The sequence below is a fragment of the Gadus macrocephalus genome, chromosome 12 (genome assembly GCF_031168955.1).
Source record: "Gadus macrocephalus chromosome 12, ASM3116895v1".
NCBI classification, from domain to species: Eukaryota; Metazoa; Chordata; class Actinopteri; order Gadiformes; family Gadidae; genus Gadus; species Gadus macrocephalus.
This window is the reverse complement of record NC_082393.1, coordinates 26623740-26641173: the sequence shown is the minus strand read 5'-3', so window position 1 is coordinate 26641173 and position 17434 is coordinate 26623740. Positions and strand designations below refer to the sequence as shown.

General features: G+C 49.8%; 1 protein-coding gene across 14 annotated transcripts in view; it reads left to right on the top strand.

The window, feature by feature from the left end:
• Positions 1-17434, top strand: part of mast2 (microtubule associated serine/threonine kinase 2) — a 107816-nt gene that overhangs the window by 76089 nt on the left and 14293 nt on the right. For 10 of the 14 annotated variants that reach the window (XM_060067080.1, XM_060067078.1, XM_060067077.1 and 7 more), the window contains 8 exons: positions 2244-2319; positions 3706-3726; positions 4807-4885; positions 5456-5610; positions 10553-10628; positions 10897-11106; positions 15323-15424; positions 17153-17285. In XM_060067080.1, coding sequence (XP_059923063.1) covers positions 2244-2319; positions 3706-3726; positions 4807-4885; positions 5456-5610; positions 10553-10628; positions 10897-11106; positions 15323-15424; positions 17153-17285 — 852 coding nt within the window. The remainder of the gene's footprint in view (positions 1-2243; positions 2320-3705; positions 3727-4806; positions 4886-5455; positions 5611-10552; positions 10629-10896; positions 11107-15322; positions 15425-17152; positions 17286-17434) is intronic. The other 4 variants (XM_060067087.1, XM_060067081.1, XM_060067088.1 and 1 more) reach the window with 1 other exon arrangement.

Here is a 17434-nt window from a genome sequence, read left to right as displayed (position 1 = left end):
CTAATGTTTAGTATCCCACAAATACCTCTCCATCCCTCTTTTCTTCTCATTTCACTCTTCTTGTTCAACTCCGTCTCCTGTTTTCTCCTCATTTCACCATCAGTCCATGTATTTGTATTCTCTTCATTGCCCCCCCCCCCCCCCCCCCCCCATTCTGTCTTCGGTTACATTTGGTTTTTGCTAAAGGTCAAGCTTTGTTGATGGGCAGAGGCCTTGTGGTGCCTTGAATGTAAATGGAGACCCTTTCGGTGAAACCAGTCACTGGCTGTTTTGAAGTCTGCTGTTGATAAAATAGGGGAATGATATAGAAAGGTTGCCTGTTAGTAATCTTGATTAGGCTCCTGTTCACTTCAAATGGTGAATCATTTTCAATTCCTCTCTGCTTTTCCCACCAATTAATTTCCCTCCTCTGCTTTAAACCTCTGCACATCTCCCCAGGGGGGCGGCGGCGGCACAGCGGTGGGTTTGCATGTACGACTTCACAGTCTGTAGACTCTGTCTATCTTCTCCAAACTAGGTCACTGTAGAGTCTATCCACTGTGAAGTGTTGTGAGCGCTGACAGCCTGGCTGCCTCAACACCGACCGGCGGAACTAATATCCATGCTTATCTTGAACACTTATTTCCCTGCCTTTCATCATTCCATGTGTAAACTCAAACCAGGCCTGAGTTGTAGCAGGCAGTGTGGTCACTCTGGAGCGCAGAGTGGCAGGGAGGCCGTCGTGCATATGGTCACACCTAGGGCATGTGTGGGTTCATTATAGGCAACGTAAATAAATTAATTCTATTGTCGTAATTGTTTTGCCTTCCTATTGATGGCACCTGGGTTGGCACAAACTACCAATTACACAAGCATGCTTTTAGAAAGGACTGTTTATGTGTGTCTTCTCAACTCACTTGCCATTCCATTCATTGATGCAATGAAAATCATAGTAAGCCCCAGAGTACTTCTCAGATCTGTATATATATAGTCTTGAAAATGTAACAATGGTATCAATAATTGAAGACACGGTACCTAAATATCAACAATCCAACCATATGGTTGGGCTGCCCCCACCTTTACACACATGTAGCCCAGATACTTCTACAATATTCCTTCAGTTCCTGTCTCCATTAAGTGAGTGATAAGTATTCTTCTTTGGGGTCCAGAATCTGGCCTATAGCCACCGTCCTTCAGACAAGGCTCTGTAATCCATGTCCCGCTGAGCTGATGGAGCGGACGACCCTTAGGCTTCACATCTGCTCCGACAGGAGTCCTTCTGCCAGGAGGCACCGAGGGATACCACCGCCGTTGGGTGGAGCTCCTTGCCTTGCCTCACATCAGTGCCCAATGTGTCACTTTGTAAACGTTTTGCTGCAGAGTTGCAATTTTTCTTTGCAAAGATATGTGGGTTCTTCTCAAAGATTCTTGAAAAAATGGTAGTTTTATTCTTGAGTTAACACACACACACACACACACACACACACACACACACACACACACACACACACACACACACACACACACACACTTCTAGTGACATGGGCGTGTGAAAGCTAACTCTACAGTGGTAATAGACCCCTGGAGACCATGCCTCCATTTACACACAATCTGGGCAGGGATGGGAGCAGGGTTTGAAAACGAAAAGCGTCTCGGAGCGGTTAGCATGCTGACACACGGCGAACGCTGATGTGGATATTTGAGATTCAGACCTGCTCCGACGTGCTGCCAAACAAAATGGAAATGGAGTGATTAATTATGCATTCGGAACGCTTCACAACCCATCGGGGCTCTTCTCCTGTCTTATTAAACCACGCAGAGTTTTATAGTGTATTTGCATATGTTTTTCTTATGCCATTACTTTTTTTTTTTATATAGTGCTTGATGGTTTGTGATTTGAGTGTAGTGCAGTATGAATCAAACATGTTTGTAAAGAGCCTCCCCTTTAAGATCCCAATCACCCAGCGGGTGTTGAGTGGTCAGTCCCCCTGCCGCTCAGACTCTCCATCATCTGCGTCTCTGTGCATCCTTTTGGGGTCAATCCATTCAACTTCAGGAAGAAGTGCTTCTATTTGTTCAAATGCATTGCGTGTTGTGCAGCTCTGTCCCGTGCTGGTCGTAACGTCCTCTCACTGCCCCTCATGGCTGTCCGGGTCTGTACTTCACCCAGGGGGTCGGTCTTAACATCGGTCCTTTTCGGACCAAAGATCAATGCATTGATCTTTGCATTTCATTGTATTATTAACTATCTCTTTCTCTCCCAGGGACCAGCCCCCTAGACAGCCCTCGCAACTTCTCCCCGAACACCGCTGCACACTTCTCCTTCGTTCCTGCACGAAGGTGAGACGGGCGGCAAGTACAGCCATCATGTCCTCCATGCTTTCTTCTAGGGTGTGCCGAGGAGCGTGCGGCCCAGTGTCGCTGGCAGGGGTTCACCGCACCCAGTTTGGGGGTTATTGACCCCATTATGTGCTGTAGGGGCTCTGCTGTTCGCTATCGGCCCTGCTCATAACTTAAATCGAATGGTTCAAACATAAAGTAAAGTTAGTACTGACACGTTATGAAGATGTGCTGAGGTTTCAATGATGCCTCCTGAAACACTTTGTTTTGAATTGGTATAGCTTCAGTAAATGTAATAAAATCTCCTTGGAGGACAGTCTGCCATCTATAGGCAGTACAGCTGAATAAAGATGGCACTGGGAGATGCAAAGCGACGTCAGGTGAAAGCTCTCGTGCCCTAGTGGGTCAGTGAGTGAAATATGAATCAATAGCAACGAAATGCATGTCATTTATCAGCGTACATAATTGATATGTTCCGGTCACCGGAGCAATGGCTGTTAAACTCTCATATAAAACCAGACAGTCGTATTATTCATGAATCTAAATGTACTCCACTCCACTGCACTCGATTTCCTTCCACAAATATTGTGAGGGTTTTGGATCGGAGGTGCTGGAGACCAAATCGAATACCTTGATCCTGAGTGACGGACGCTCCATAGTTCAGCCTTTAATGTCAGCGGCGTCTCAATGGGATATTGTGCTGCTTGTTGGGGGGGGCGGGGGGCGGTTGAGAACCATGAGGATGATGATGATTATGTGAGAGCCAATGACAAGTCCAAGAGGAGGTCTGAGGTTGTCATTCATTCTGCATAATAACTCCCAATGCGTTCAATTTAGAAGGTAATTAAGGAGGGGGACTTTGAGGAGCAGGCGAGGGCATGTCCTTATGTGATGTGACGTAAAGGCACGAAAGCTTGTCTGTTTGATGGTTCTCTGTGTGTGCGCCAAGCTGCGACCTTTATTGGACTGTTCTATGACGCCTGCCACTGGTGACAGCTGCTTGGAGTAGGATTAAATACATTGCATTGGAGGGCAAAGATACACAGCTACCGAACTGGGTTTTCATTCGACCCCACTCTAAAGGAACGTGAAAAAATCAGATGAGGATAATCTGGTCATTAAACTAAGGAGTTTTTTGGTCATTATTTGTATTTTCAAAGGAGTTCTGTGTTTCACTGGGGATGCTTATGTGTGGTGGCATCACTGTGACGAGCGCTTTGAATGATGGGACAACAGTGACATCAAGTGGTGAAGTTCTGTAACAAACCCCCTCAAAATGTGGACTTTATAGAGTGTGCATCATGGTGTGTCTGGGGTTTGTGCATTTAACAACCCTCAATATAAACACAAGGTTATTAAAAACGTGTGTCTTTTTTTTTTTAACAGTCACGGGCACAGAGCGGACAGGTAACGTCACCTCGGCTTTGACTGTGAAGCTCCTCGCCTGCCCCTCTCTTGCCCCCCCCTGCCCCTCTCTTGCCCCCCCCTGCCCCTCTCTTGCCCCCGAGCCCTGACTGTAGTACATGTCTGAGTGGCCCCAGACTGAAGGCCTCACTGAGAGCCTGCAGGCGGTTCTAGAAGAAGGGCTTCACTCTCTCCGCATGCTGCAAGACAACGTCGAGCCGAAGCTCGACGTTGTCTGGATCCCCCGCTGCCAAACACGGTGGGCTGCGCACGCAGCCAGGGGCAATGAAACACTGTGCTGTTGAAGTAACTGCTATCAGTTATCAGTGTTATTCACTACTAACTGCTATCAGTTATCAGTGTTATTCACTACTAACTAATATCAGTTATCAGTGTTATTCACTACTAACTGCTATCAGTTATCAGCGTTATTCACTACTAACTAATATCAGTTATCAGTGTTATTCACTACTAACTAATATCAGTTATCAGTGTTATTCACTACTAACTGCTATCAGTTATCAGTGTTATTCACTACTAACTAATATCAGTTATCAGTGTTATTCACTACTAACTAATATCAGTTATCAGCGTTATTCACTGCTAACTAATATCAGTTATCAGTGTTATCCACTACTAACTAATATCAGTTATCAGCGTTATTCACTACTAACTGCTATCAGTTATCAGCGTTATTCACTACTAACTGCTATCAGTTATCAGTGTTATTCACTACTAACTGCTATCAGTTATCAGCGTTATTCACTACTAACTGCTATCAGTTATCAGTGTTATTCACTACTAACTGCTATCAGTTATCAGCGTTATGCAGCAGGATGATTTCCTGATCCATTGCTCTGTCCAGAGGTGAATGTGTTTCCGACACCGCATGGCTTTCACTGCGCTCTCTTTGCTCAGCCCCTCTCCGTTCTGATGCCTGTGCTGCGTTATGAAACCCTTTCCTGTTCTAAGTGAATGGCTTTGTGTGTGTCTGATCCCGGGCGCTGCATCTTGTCCCAAGGTATCTCCCACCTGTTAAACACCTTGTTTCTCTATCTCTCTCGCCCGCTCCTCGTCGACCAGGACGGATGGCAGACGCTGGTCCCTGGCGTCCCTCCCTTCCTCTGGTTATGGCACCAACACGCCCAGCTCCACCGTCTCAGTAGGTCCCTCCCTCCCGCCTCTCACTGGGATAGAGGGTAGATCCCCCATACCAATGTGGTGACCATGGGAGTCTAATGTGGGCATGATGTGTGCATGAGTCCCATATCCACGTACCGACGCCCACACAATACAACAATAGACTATTAGTATATCTGATATGTTTTTCTGTGATTGCAAAACATTTTTGCACTGCACTGCGTTAATCAAACTAGAATCAATCGTGGCTGGTACCACTACCATTTGATCACTTTACATTTCTGCTACAAATTTTTACATATTAAAATTTGTATCCATCTTTTGTCTATTTCCTTTATATTATATATTGTATTGTTGCTGCTATGTGGCTGTTGAGGAACGAAGCTTAATAACTTTACTCTTGTGTAAAATAAGATGTTGGTCTATGTGACTGAAGTGAAGCAGTGAAGCTAACCGTAGCAGCCTCCATGCTAGTCCTCCTGTTGTACCTTCCATAACAACGAGGCGCGCAGCGCGATCTGCGGTGTGTCCCGTCCTCCGTTCCACCGGGGGAGCTGCTGGCTGTAACGTGTGGTCTCTCTGCTCCTCCCAGTCCTCCTGTTCGTCCCAGGAGAAGCTGCACCAGCTCCCCTTCCAGCCCACGCCGGACGAGCTCCACTTCCTCACCAAGCACTTCAGCTCGGAGAGCATCACCGACGAGGAGGGACGCCGCTCGCCCAACATGAGGCCTCGCTCCCGCAGCCTCAGGTGGGCCGACACACACACACACACACACACACACACACACACACACACACACACACACACACACACACACACACACACACACACACACCACCTACAGGACGTACGCACACACAAACACAAGATCGCAGACACCATCCCATAAAGGAATAATTGTTGAAATCCTTTAATCAGGTTTGCCCAATTATTGTGTGTATATATCAGTTTTACCACACCTGTCCGGAACAACAAACTTTGGCTGCCCCCCATCCCGCCTTGAGGTCCTATCTAGCTGGATAGGAGTGTACGTGTGTGTGTGTGTGTGTGAGTGTCTCTCTGTGTCCGTCTTTAGAAGGTCAGGTTGGTCTGACAGACACTGCCATGACAGCAGTGAGCGGGCCTGAGCTCCTCACCCTGTCAGTGCGGAGGGATTTCTCCAACGCTATCTGTCCCCCTCAGACTGCTTATCATCCTGCCCCCCCCCCAGAGCCCTGGACCTTTAGCGGGGAGATATCCATACAAGTTCACCGCCTCGCTGTAATCCCTCACTGTCAACTTCCCAGCCTCCAAAGTGACTCTTCCCTCTATTTACCCCTCTGTCCATCAGCTGCTGTTTTGTCTTGCCGTACTGAAAGGTGGTCAAAATGCATCGTTATATCTGCCTTCTTCGTTGTCCATCCATATCATTCCCCTACGTGCAATTCTCATATTTACGCTCTTTTTTTTTACGCATCTCAAATGTCATCTCATTACCGGTACTTTAGCACTTTGCCGAGCTGTGTTCCACCAGCTCAGTATCTAACCGGCTCAGTATCTAACCGGCTCAGTATCTAACCGGCTCAGTATCTAACCGGCTCAGTATCTAACCGGCTCAGTATCTAACCGGCTCAGTATCTAACCGGCTCAGTATCTAACAGGCTCAGTATCTAACCGGCTCAGTATCTAACCGGCTCAGTATCTAACCGGCTCAGTATCTAACCGGCTCAGTATCTAACCGGCTCAGTAACTAACCGGCTCAGTATCTAACCGGCTCAGTATCTAACCGGCTCAGTATCTAACCGGCTCAGTATCTAAACGGCTCAGTATCTAACCGGCTCAGTATCTAACCGGCTCAGATTCCAACCGGCCCAGTATCTAACCGGCTCAGTAACTAACCGGCTCAGTATCTAACCGGCTCAGTATCTAACCGGCTCAGTATCTAACCGGCTCAGTATCTAACCGGCTCAGTATCTAACCGGCTCAGTATCTAACCAGCTCAGTATTAACCAGCTCTCCTCCTGACGTGCTCGTTCAGCGTCATATCTCAGCACTAGAATGATTTAATGTGAGTCCCCCCTAGAGAGGTGTGTGTGTGTGTGTGTGTGTGTGTGTGTGTGTGTGTGTGTGTGTGTGTGTGTGTGTGTGTGTGTGTGTGTGTGTGTGTGTGTGTGTGTGTGTGTGTGTGTGTGTGTGTGTGTGTGTGTTGATTTGTCGGCCCAGCATTAGCAGCAGCCGGTAGCGTCGTGCGCTGGGCAGATGAAGGGCTCTGGGGGTACCAGGGGGTAGAGCTGGGCAGATGAAGTGCTCTGGGGCGTACCAGGGGGTAGCGGCCGTCCCCAGGAGCGGCTGGCCTCCATGTAGAGACCCAGAGCCCTGTCCCGTAGCTCCGCAGTAGCCGGGCGACAGGAGCCTCGGGCGCCGAGCGCTGTGTCTGGAGAACAGACCTGGCCTCACGCCCCTGGGTGCCAAGTGGCCACGCGGTGGAGACCGGTTCACACTGGTTCATTCAGCCCACCGGTCGGAGTGTCCAACCCTTCCTGTCGCAGGCTGAATCACTGCTGGGGGGGAGGGGGGGGCTGACTGACAGAGATAGAAAGAAAGGTAATAAAAAGGCAGACATCCGCCTCAGAAGAGTGAAGAAAATAAAAAGACACTGAGGGCACTGGCAGACAGCAAGATGACTCTAGAGATTTAGGATGATGGGCAGGACTGGTGTGTGTTTATGTGTGCATGGATTGGTGTGCATGAGTGTGTGTGTGTGTCGGTGCACGTGTGGAACACGTATGTCAGTTACAATGAATAATGAGGGCGGCATAGATTAATGAGATGCAAATTGAGTCTTTTCTGTGAGGGCTGGAGAGCTGCTGTCGCTCTAAAGAGCCACCTTCCCTTAGCCTAACTCTTTGTTTCCCATTCATCGTTCTCTTCCCTCCTCTGGATCCTTCATTCGTCTGTGAGCAGCCTTCACCCTGTAGCTCACCATGGCTACCCCTCTCACTCTCCAGTGAGCCTGCATGTCTGTCTCACCCTCCTACTCTTCCTGTCTACTAGCAGCCCACCCTCATCGTGTTCTACGTGCCACACATGTTCATGTGCCTGCGGGCAGCGGAGAAGTTAAACATGTCTGCACAATTTGGAAGGCTCGTCCAAAACAAACCTAGGATTAGTCAATTTAGCGGTTTCAGGTCAGCTACACAATATTGTTTGTAGTTGTATTAATTACTTTTACTCTGACTTCTTACACAAATAATACTCATCAGATTAATCCACAATTACATATATATTCATAAATATCTATTCACGCTCCACAGGCAAATCTTAAGGTCAGAGATTTTGTCAATATATAGATAACTTGTTTTACCCACACAGACTCACACATTTAGCCTCCCCACCTCTCTCTGTCACGGTCAATTAGGTTTTTCATTTCCCAAGCTGCCTACCGTAGTTATGAAATAGCAGCACTCTCGCTCGCTCTCTCTCTTGCTTTCTCTCCCTCGCTCTCTCTCTCTCTCTCTCTCTCTCGCTCCCTCTCTCTCGCTCGCTCTCTCTCGCTCTCTCCCCTGTCTAGCTCTCCCTATCTCATAGCTCTAATCAGATGTCTCATCTGATTTACTTCACTAATCATCTCCACCAATGCGCTCGTTTGCATTTTTAGTGCCTTTGTCACAAAAGTGACATCATCTCTCCTCCCCAAAGTCTATTTTACGCTGCACATTTAGAATTCAATAAAAAATAGTGTGTAAAACATTTAGAACTTCATAATGCCATGCATTCAGTGTGTATCACTTTTTTTTTTATCCCATTAATCATCTCAACCTCAAAACAAGAACTTTCCTATAAAGTTCAGGGTAAAGTAGTGCAATCTCATGAACATTATTGATCAAAATAACGATGTGTAATTTTTTCTTTACGTATCGTCCAATGACATTTCTGTTTCCCATTAAGGCGGGCTAATAGCCTCATCCTCATTAGCCTTTGTCTAGCGTTCTGTGTTTCCTATCCCCGAGAGAGGGCCCTTATCTCATTTTAATATAGACATCATCCTGCCAGTGCCAGGGGAAGATCCCTGAAATGAAAAGACATCCATAAGTCTCTAGAACAGACCTTTTCCCACCACGCCTGCCAATGTAACACCCTTGGATTGGATTGGACAACTCATTAATTCAGAGATGGCGTTTGTGTCTTTTTTGTTTTGTCCGCATCACATCACGCACTTCTTGCTCAGTATTGCTGTTGATCGAGTGCGGTTGTGATATTTGACCTATGTGTCACATTGGAGGTGCTCTCATATCTATTAGGCTCTGTAATTGGCCATAACACTGCCAGTGTATGACCTAAAGCATTACCTCATCCCTCCCGGTCACGTGTCTGCCTCCCCCCTCCTCCCCCTCCTCCCCCCTGGTCTGTCGATGCCTCACCCAGGCAGACGGAGCTCTTACCTGCTCTCTCCAGTGCGTCTGGGCTGGGTTTGTCTTTGTCTTTCAATAAGTATTTCCTTGGCTTATTGCTGTGTTCAGTAGGGTACTTGTTTATCAATTTAAATGATCACAATAGTTCTATTATTAACAGTTGCTTTCATTATTTGTCATAGTAACAATTATTTAATTGATTTTACCTTCTTTTTTTTTTACCAGATGGGTCTCAATGAGATTAAAAATATATTTTTTATTAATTATTATTTTTATTCGATTTCACATAGAATTACACAGTTAATAGCAGATAAGCTGGAAGAAGTAGGGGTCAAGACATTTACAAACTGGACTGCATAGTTTTTATTTAATATTTAGTCATTTTGAAGATGTATTCATCCAAAGCAGAGCATACAATCAAAATTGGAGTAGGCACCAAAACATAAGAGTTCAACAACTGGAGAGTTTGGTGGAGCTTATAGAAGGTGCGGTTACTTATCATATTGACGGCTTCATTTATGGCCGCCAGATCAGAATCTATCCATGATAAAACATGACATCCTGTGTTCACACACGGTCGGTCCTCATAGGACCTGCCCCCTCTCACTGCTGTCGTGTTGTGAATGAAGGCCAAGGCAGGTGGAGGGCAGTGCCGCTGTGATGTCTCACTTCAGAGACAGCGGAGGGGTAATCAAACAGCGATCGCCTCGGAGAGGGAAGGCCAGTTATTCAGCTGGGATCCCGGGGCAATGAGGGCCTCGGGTTACTGGGAGATTGTGTTCTTTGGGGCCCCCGATGGACTAAAGGAGAGAAGCTTCTCTGTCTCTGGTGTCTGGAGGACTGACCCTTGAACCAGTGACCTGGTACTGACAGACACAGGGACGCTGCTCTCCAACACACGGGAGGTTCTGGTCTCGGGAGACGCGCGCTGCTCGGTCTGGGAGCGGCCGCGTTCAGCCATGCCTGTCATTATCGGGGAGGTTTTGAAGCGGGCGCTGTCATGGACATCGTTGTAACCCCATGTGGTCTGCCTCTATGACACACACACACACACACACACACACACACACACACACACACACACACACACACACACACACACACACACACACACACACACACACACACACCATAGGGGTCTTCTCAAAGTTATTTTGTCCAACACAAACCCGCTCTCAGTAAGCTTCTATACCGGGACGTACATTCCGCTTGCCTCAGTCCATACTAATCCGACATCGGGATGGGAGGGATTTGTTTCACCAACTCATTTCTTTCTAACCTGTGTGTTTTATCCGTAGCCCTGGGCGCTCCCCCATCTCCTTTGACCATGAGATCGTGATGATGAATCATGTGTACAAGGAGAGGTTCCCCAAGGTATGTATGCAGAAAAAAAAACACCTTCAATAATGGATTTCTTCAATCAGCTTCACGTCATAGCTTAACATTTTAACAGTGGATCAATATTTCTTAATTATTAATAGCAAAATAAAAGGATCTTGCATTCTATTTGATTAGCCTTCTTTAATGTTCAATGAACGACCGTTTATCCGTCTCAAAGCCTGCCCTGTGACTCCCTCTCCTCCCCCCTCCTCACCCCTTCCCCCCACCCCTCCTCACCCCTCCCCCCCACCCCTCCCCCCAGGCCAGGGCTCAGATGGAGGTGCGCCTGGCGGAGCTGCTCTCGTCCTCGGCCCCGGACACGGTGCAGCCGCTGGCGGACGGGGTGCTGAGCTTCATCCACCACCAGCTGACGGAGCTGTCCAGGGACTGCCTGCAGAAGAGCCGCGAGGGCCTCATCACCTCGCGCTACTTCTACGAGCTGCAGGAGAGCCTGGAGAAGCTGATGCAGGATGTGAGTGTTCACCGCACGGCCAACACTAGACCTGGGGGAGGATGTGAGTGGGTCCTCCACCCAGCTGGGCCTGGGGGAGGATGTGAGTGGGTCCTCCACCCAGCTGGGCCTGGGGGAGGATGTGAGTGGGTCCTCCACCCAGCTGGGCCTGGGGGAGGATGTGAGTGGGTTCTCCCCTCTGCTGGGCCTGGGGGAGGATGTGAGTGGGTTCTCCACGCAGCTGGGCCTTGTGGAGGATGTGAGTGGGTTCTCCACGCAGCTTGGCCTTGTGGAGGATGTGAGTGGGTTCTCCACCCAGCTGGGCCTTGTGGAGGATGTGAGTGTGTTCTTGTATGGATGAAAACAGCCTTCGTCTGCTGTTGACCTGTAAGTGCATCTGGACCAACAGAGGATGTTCATTCCCAGTTCTTACCCCCGTCTCTCACCCCGGGACCGGGACAGCCTGTATGGCCTGATTCCAGGTGTTGGACTCACACACCTCTCCGGAGTGAGACATCATGTGTGAGTGTACACCCCCCCACCCCCCCCCGGTCACGGTCGGTCTGGTGAGGACCAACTCACCCGGTGACGCACCCCCCCCTGCCTCACCCATCATCGTTAGGGCTGTCTCTGGCCAGTGATGTCATAGCCGCGAGCCAGCCTGCTTCTGACCGGCCCAACGGCCAGGAGAAGATGATCGCTGCAGGTGCTGCCTGAGGCCGAGCCATACGGCCCCCCCCCCTCCCCGTGTGTGTGGACCGCTGACATTATGGTTCCCAGTGGCCTCATAGTGACCTTCCATACTGTAGGGATATACATTCTCTCTCTCTCTCCCTCTCCCTCTCTCTCTCTCTCTCTCTCCCTCTCCCTCTCCCTCTCTCTCTCTCGTCCCCACATAGAGGCATCACCCACCCCTATTTTAATTTCACCCTCCAGCAGTCAGCAGCGCTGACGGATGACTCTCCCAGACGGAGGGAGGTGTGTGGGGGGGGGGGGGGGGAGAAGGAGGGATACACAGTTTAGGGACCAGGGAGGGGGGGGGGGGGGGGGGATGTCTGTGATTGGCTGATGGAAGCATCCTGCTCTCTCCCTGAGTCGGGGAGGGGGAGGTGTGTGGGGGGGAGCTTCTGGAGGGGGTCCGATCTCAGTCAAGACATTCCACCACTTGGAGCACATCCTAAACACACACACACACACACGACCCTGTCGCCATCGCAGGCTGGAGGATGACATCACCTGTTAGCCTCTGATTGGCCGCAGGTGCTAGAGGGGGAGGTGTTAGGGGAGCAGCCAGCGCGGTCACAACAAGCCGGCCATGAGGCAGTGAGCGGGTGGAATGGCGGTCTGCCACAGCCTACGGCTGCGTCGCTCTCTGGGGGTCCTGTGGCGGGTGTTGATCCTTTTGGACGGAGTCATGTCTGGAGTGTCGTGGCAGAGGAGGCTTGAGGACGAAGAGGAGCTGCTGGGAGAGATGATGAGCAGAAGCGAGTGGAAGGTGTGCGCAAAGAGCTGGAGAAAGGAGGGAGTTCCAGACTGCTCAGTTGAGTCCATTTCGGTTCAATTTAGTCCGGCTTTTTGTTGGAGTGATGAAACTCTTTCATGTTGCCAAAGCGAAAAATTGCTATGGTTCTGTGGTTGTGTCTGGGCCTCCTCACACTTCAGTGGAGTTGGAGAGTTTGATCAGACACGTTGGTTGCCTGCTAAAAGAAACCGCGTAATGTCGTTGGAAAAACCAATCAATAAGGTGCTGAACCTGCGCCGTTAAATTGATTGTGAGTGATCAGTTGTCCGGCATCATAGGCCTACCGGTCCGTGGGTCATAGAGCTCTAGAGATCTCATTAGTAGTTTGGAGATTCATTGAGTCATGTATTACTTACATATTTTTATCTTTAATAATTTAGTTTTAATTAGCTGTTTTCATCACTTTTCATGGTTATATATACCTGTGTTAATGCTTAAATTATTAAAAAAGCATGCTCCTCTCGATGCTTCAGTTAACTTAGACCTTCCCTGGTAATGTCAGCTGCCTGTGTTATTGTCTGAGTGAGGCTGAAGGCCACGAAGCAGCAGACACACTCCAAGCAGAGAGCTCCTTCAGCCTCAGAGGGTCTGTTGGCCGTGGTTGTCTCTCCGGGCTATGGGGCAGAAGGGCAGGTTGGCCAGGGACATGCATGACGTCGTCGCGGGTCGTCCAGCTCCTTTGTTCTGCTCCGTCTCCATCCCCACCGTGGATGTGCAGGTGGTCACTCCCCCGACCTCTCCATCCCCTCGTGCCTCAGGCCTCTCATCTCTCTCCCCGTCAGAGGGGCCAGAGCGCTGTCTCCAGCAGCCGGAGCCCCACCATCAGGGGACGCTGTGACCCGCCACGCTATCACCATGGCAACCCCCTACCCCGTCGCCTGGCCATGCCCTGGAGCCAACCCTGGGAGACCCTGTTAGATCCCGCTGTCGGTCACCTGAGGGTATGGGGGGGGGAGACAGTGCACACTCAGCAGTGGTTCATCCATCACAGCATGTCGATTGGTCCCCAGCATCCCCATCAGTCACTCTCGTTCGCTTTCCTTGTTCTGGAGGCTCCAGCCAGAGGAGGATGTCATTTACCTTTGTGAAGGTTTCTGGATCACAACTTAAGCTTAGGAAAAAAAACTCCCAGCACTGTGAAAAAAAAAAAGAAAGTCAACAGTCATACAAATCTTTGTAGAATGGTCCTTCTTTCATAAAGCGCCGCAATAACCTTCAGCATGGGGTTATCTTCTACAAAGGAGCAGCTGAAGTCCAGCAGAGGAAAGAAGTCATGGGTAAACGCGTTACATTGGGAATGACGTGGTTGTCTTTGTTGACCTTCCCTTTGAGATGGAATACTGTGTGCCAACAACACATACAAGCTGTGAACATATCATTTCCATGGCCACGAGGGACACGGTCTCCCATTAGACGCTTGGTTGTGGATATACAGTGCACCTGACAACCAGATATATACAGTCCACACACACACACACACACACACACACACACACACACACACACACACACACACACACACACACACACACACACTCTGACTGGTTAATTAGCCAGCCTGCCCCTCAAGGCAGTCCCTCAGCCGTCCATTATTCACCGATCACAGCGCTATACGGTGACCACACATAATCAATCTCCCACGCTCCCATATCGCCGCACACAGCGCGCTCCATACCTGTATTTAGCACACACATACAGTACATAAACAGCGGCTCTCATCTCCGGCTTTCATTACAGTTATAAATTATTCAGGGCCCGTGGGGGGGCACGGGGGGCCCCGCGGGGTGCTGGCCGTCTGTCTGTCCGCGGGCCCCGTCGTGTCTCTATTAGCCCGCTCCCACACACGGGCCAAGGCCAACACATTGTTTATTAACAGGCTCTCCACCGGCCGGCCATGCAGACACTGGGGACGACCGCGTGCCTGGTGGAAGACACACACACAGGCCCGCAACATGATGCATGTTTAACTCAAGCATACACACACTTTGCGTTTCAACCCATTCTTTCTCCCAGTTCTCTCTCCCAGTAGTGCTGGGAGCCAGGGGATGTGTTCCCGGTCTGATACTGTGGATCGGTGATAAATTGCTCTGTCTCGGCGCTGGCAGGGTGTTTTAGGATGAATGTGAGGCGAGAGGAATGCTGATTTAAAGGACCTTGCGTTGCCTGGTTAAGCCAGAAGAGATGGTCCTAGAGATGACGTTTGTCTGCCCGTTCATTTGCTTCTTCTTGGTGAAGGCCGGGGAGTGGTTCAGCCACTCCAAGGTCAGAGGAAGAGCCGAATACAGAAGGCACTGAATGAAGAATCAAAGAAACACAGACTATAGCCATTGATGTAGCCAATCGATGAGGCCAAACCATCAACTGGTTTCATCTCCAGCCATAACGTCCCTTGGATTGTTATCCATGTTATCAAACCCCAGAGCTGCTTTCATTGGGGTTATAGAGAGGACAAGCTCCTAATGCATATTAATATATTATCCTGGTACACATTTAGCATTGGTGCTGGGCTCCAAGAACCCTGTATTCAGTAAAGGTCCTGAATCGCAGTAGACATTGTGAACAGTCCACTGTAACATGTGAGTTACGTGAGGTCCTTTGTGTGTCCACTGTAACGTGTGAGTACTGTGAGAACAGTCTACTGTAACATGTGAGTAACGGGAGGTCCTGTGTGTGTCCACTGTAGCGTGTGAGTAACGTGAGGTCCTGTGTTTCCAGGCCCACGAGCGCTCTGAGAGCGTGGAGGTGGCCTTCGTGACGCAGCTGGTCAGGAAGCTGATGATCGTGATCGCCCGGCCTGCTCGCCTGCTGGAGTGTCTGGTAAGAGTCGCCGCGCAGCGCGCAGCGCGCAGCCAAACCTTTTAGTCATCAGGGTTCATTTCTTCCTCATGAACCTTTGTGGCAAACTAGATGTTTTTATAATTACTACTATTATTAGAAATGTGTTTAGAATTCATTCAATGCGTGGAATTATGATACTCTCACATCTTGGTCTTTAATTTTTTGGGAATGGAAAGATTATTTCTTGACTCACTTTTAATGCTTCTATTAATATTAATACAGTATATGCCTTACAGTACACCATTAAGACATAACATTTTTATATTCCATGCCACTGTAAATTACAACAATTACAGTAAAGCATATTCCCATATTTACAAGTAATTGGATTTTCACACTGCAAAGACTATTATGCTCCTGCTCAATTAACATTCTAGATCAATCCTGCACTCGGTGTCAAAAGATTTAAGCGGAGCAATTAATTAATTGCATTCCACTGGGAATTTTTAATTAGACGAAGGGGTAATTGAGTTTGCATACACACACTTGCAGTTCTGCACCTCTCATAACTGCTAGTGTGCAGCTTTGTTATTAATATCAGTAACCCCCCCATCCCCCCAACGATCATCTCTGATACCCAAGACGAGAGATGAGACGATAGTAATGGAGGATAGAGGGGAGAGAGGGGAGGAGGAGAGAGGGGAGAGATGAAGAGGGGAGAGAGGAGGAGGAGAGAGGGGAGAGATGAGGAGGAGAGAGGGGAGTTAATACCAATAAGGGTGGAACGAGGGACGGCAAGATGAGAGTCCATCGGATAGCGAGGGAGGGAGGGAGGGAGGGAGGATGGGGGAGAGATGAGGAGGAGAGAGGGGAGAGAAGAAGAGGATAGAGGGGAGAGAGGAGGAGGAGAGAGGGGAGAGAGGAGGAGGAGAGAGGAGAGAGGGGAGGAGGGGAGAGATGAGGGGAGAGGAGAGAGAAGAGGAGGATAGAGGGGAGAGAGGGGAGAGAGGAGGAGGAGAGAGGGGAGAGAGGAGGAGGAGAGAGGGGAGAGAGGAGGAGGAGGAGAGAGGGGAGAGAGGAGGAGGAGGAGGAGAGAGGAGGAGGAGAGAGGGGAGAGAGGAGGAGGAGAGAGGGGAGAGAGGAGAGGAGGGGAGAGAGGAGGAGGAGAGAGGGGAGAGAGGAGGAGGAGAGAGGGGAGAGAAGAGGAGGGGAGAGATGAGAGGGGAGTTAATACCCATAAGGGTGGAACGAGGGACGGCAAGATGAGAGTCCATCCGATAGCGAGGGAGGGAGGGAGGGAGGGAGGATGGGGGAGAGATGAGTCATACACGGGAGCTGGCCCCGCTGTTCAGAGTGTAGTCCTGACTGATGACCACGTGACACCCAGCAGGGGGGCCCTACACACAGCCCCACTGTGGGTGTTACTGTGGTTTAATGTGTGGGGGAGTCTGTGGCCTTGGCCGTGGACACTGGGCACTGAGGGGGGGAGGAGAAGCACATGCCCACCTTAGACACAGTGATGCTCATCTTACACGTACATGCAGAACCACTTGTGTGTTCAAACAGCCAATAGAAGTAGCTTTTATTGAGGCCCGCAGGATGTCTAAGAACAGCACTGTGATAACACAGCACTATCCTAGTGCTGGTGTTCAGCACCAGTACCCCACCCTCCAAGAGCCTGTCGGCCCCCCAGCAGGGCTCTCCTCATCTCAGACGGTTCAGGGCTCCTCTGTTCAGCCCCCCCTCTCTCTCCGTGTGTCCGTGCAGGAGTTCGACCCTGAGGAGTTCTACCACCTGCTGGAGGCAGCAGAGGGCCACGCCAAGGAGGGCCAGGGCATCAAGTCGGACATCCCCAGATACATCATCAGCCAGCTGGGGCTCACCAGAGACCCCCTGGAGGGTACGGTGACACCAGCTCTCTGCCGGCCCCCCCAGCAACACATACACATGATGCACCCCGTCTACAGCGTACACATGATGCCCCCCGTCTACAGCGTACACAGTTACCCCGTCCACACCATACACATGATGCCCCCCGTCTACAGCGTA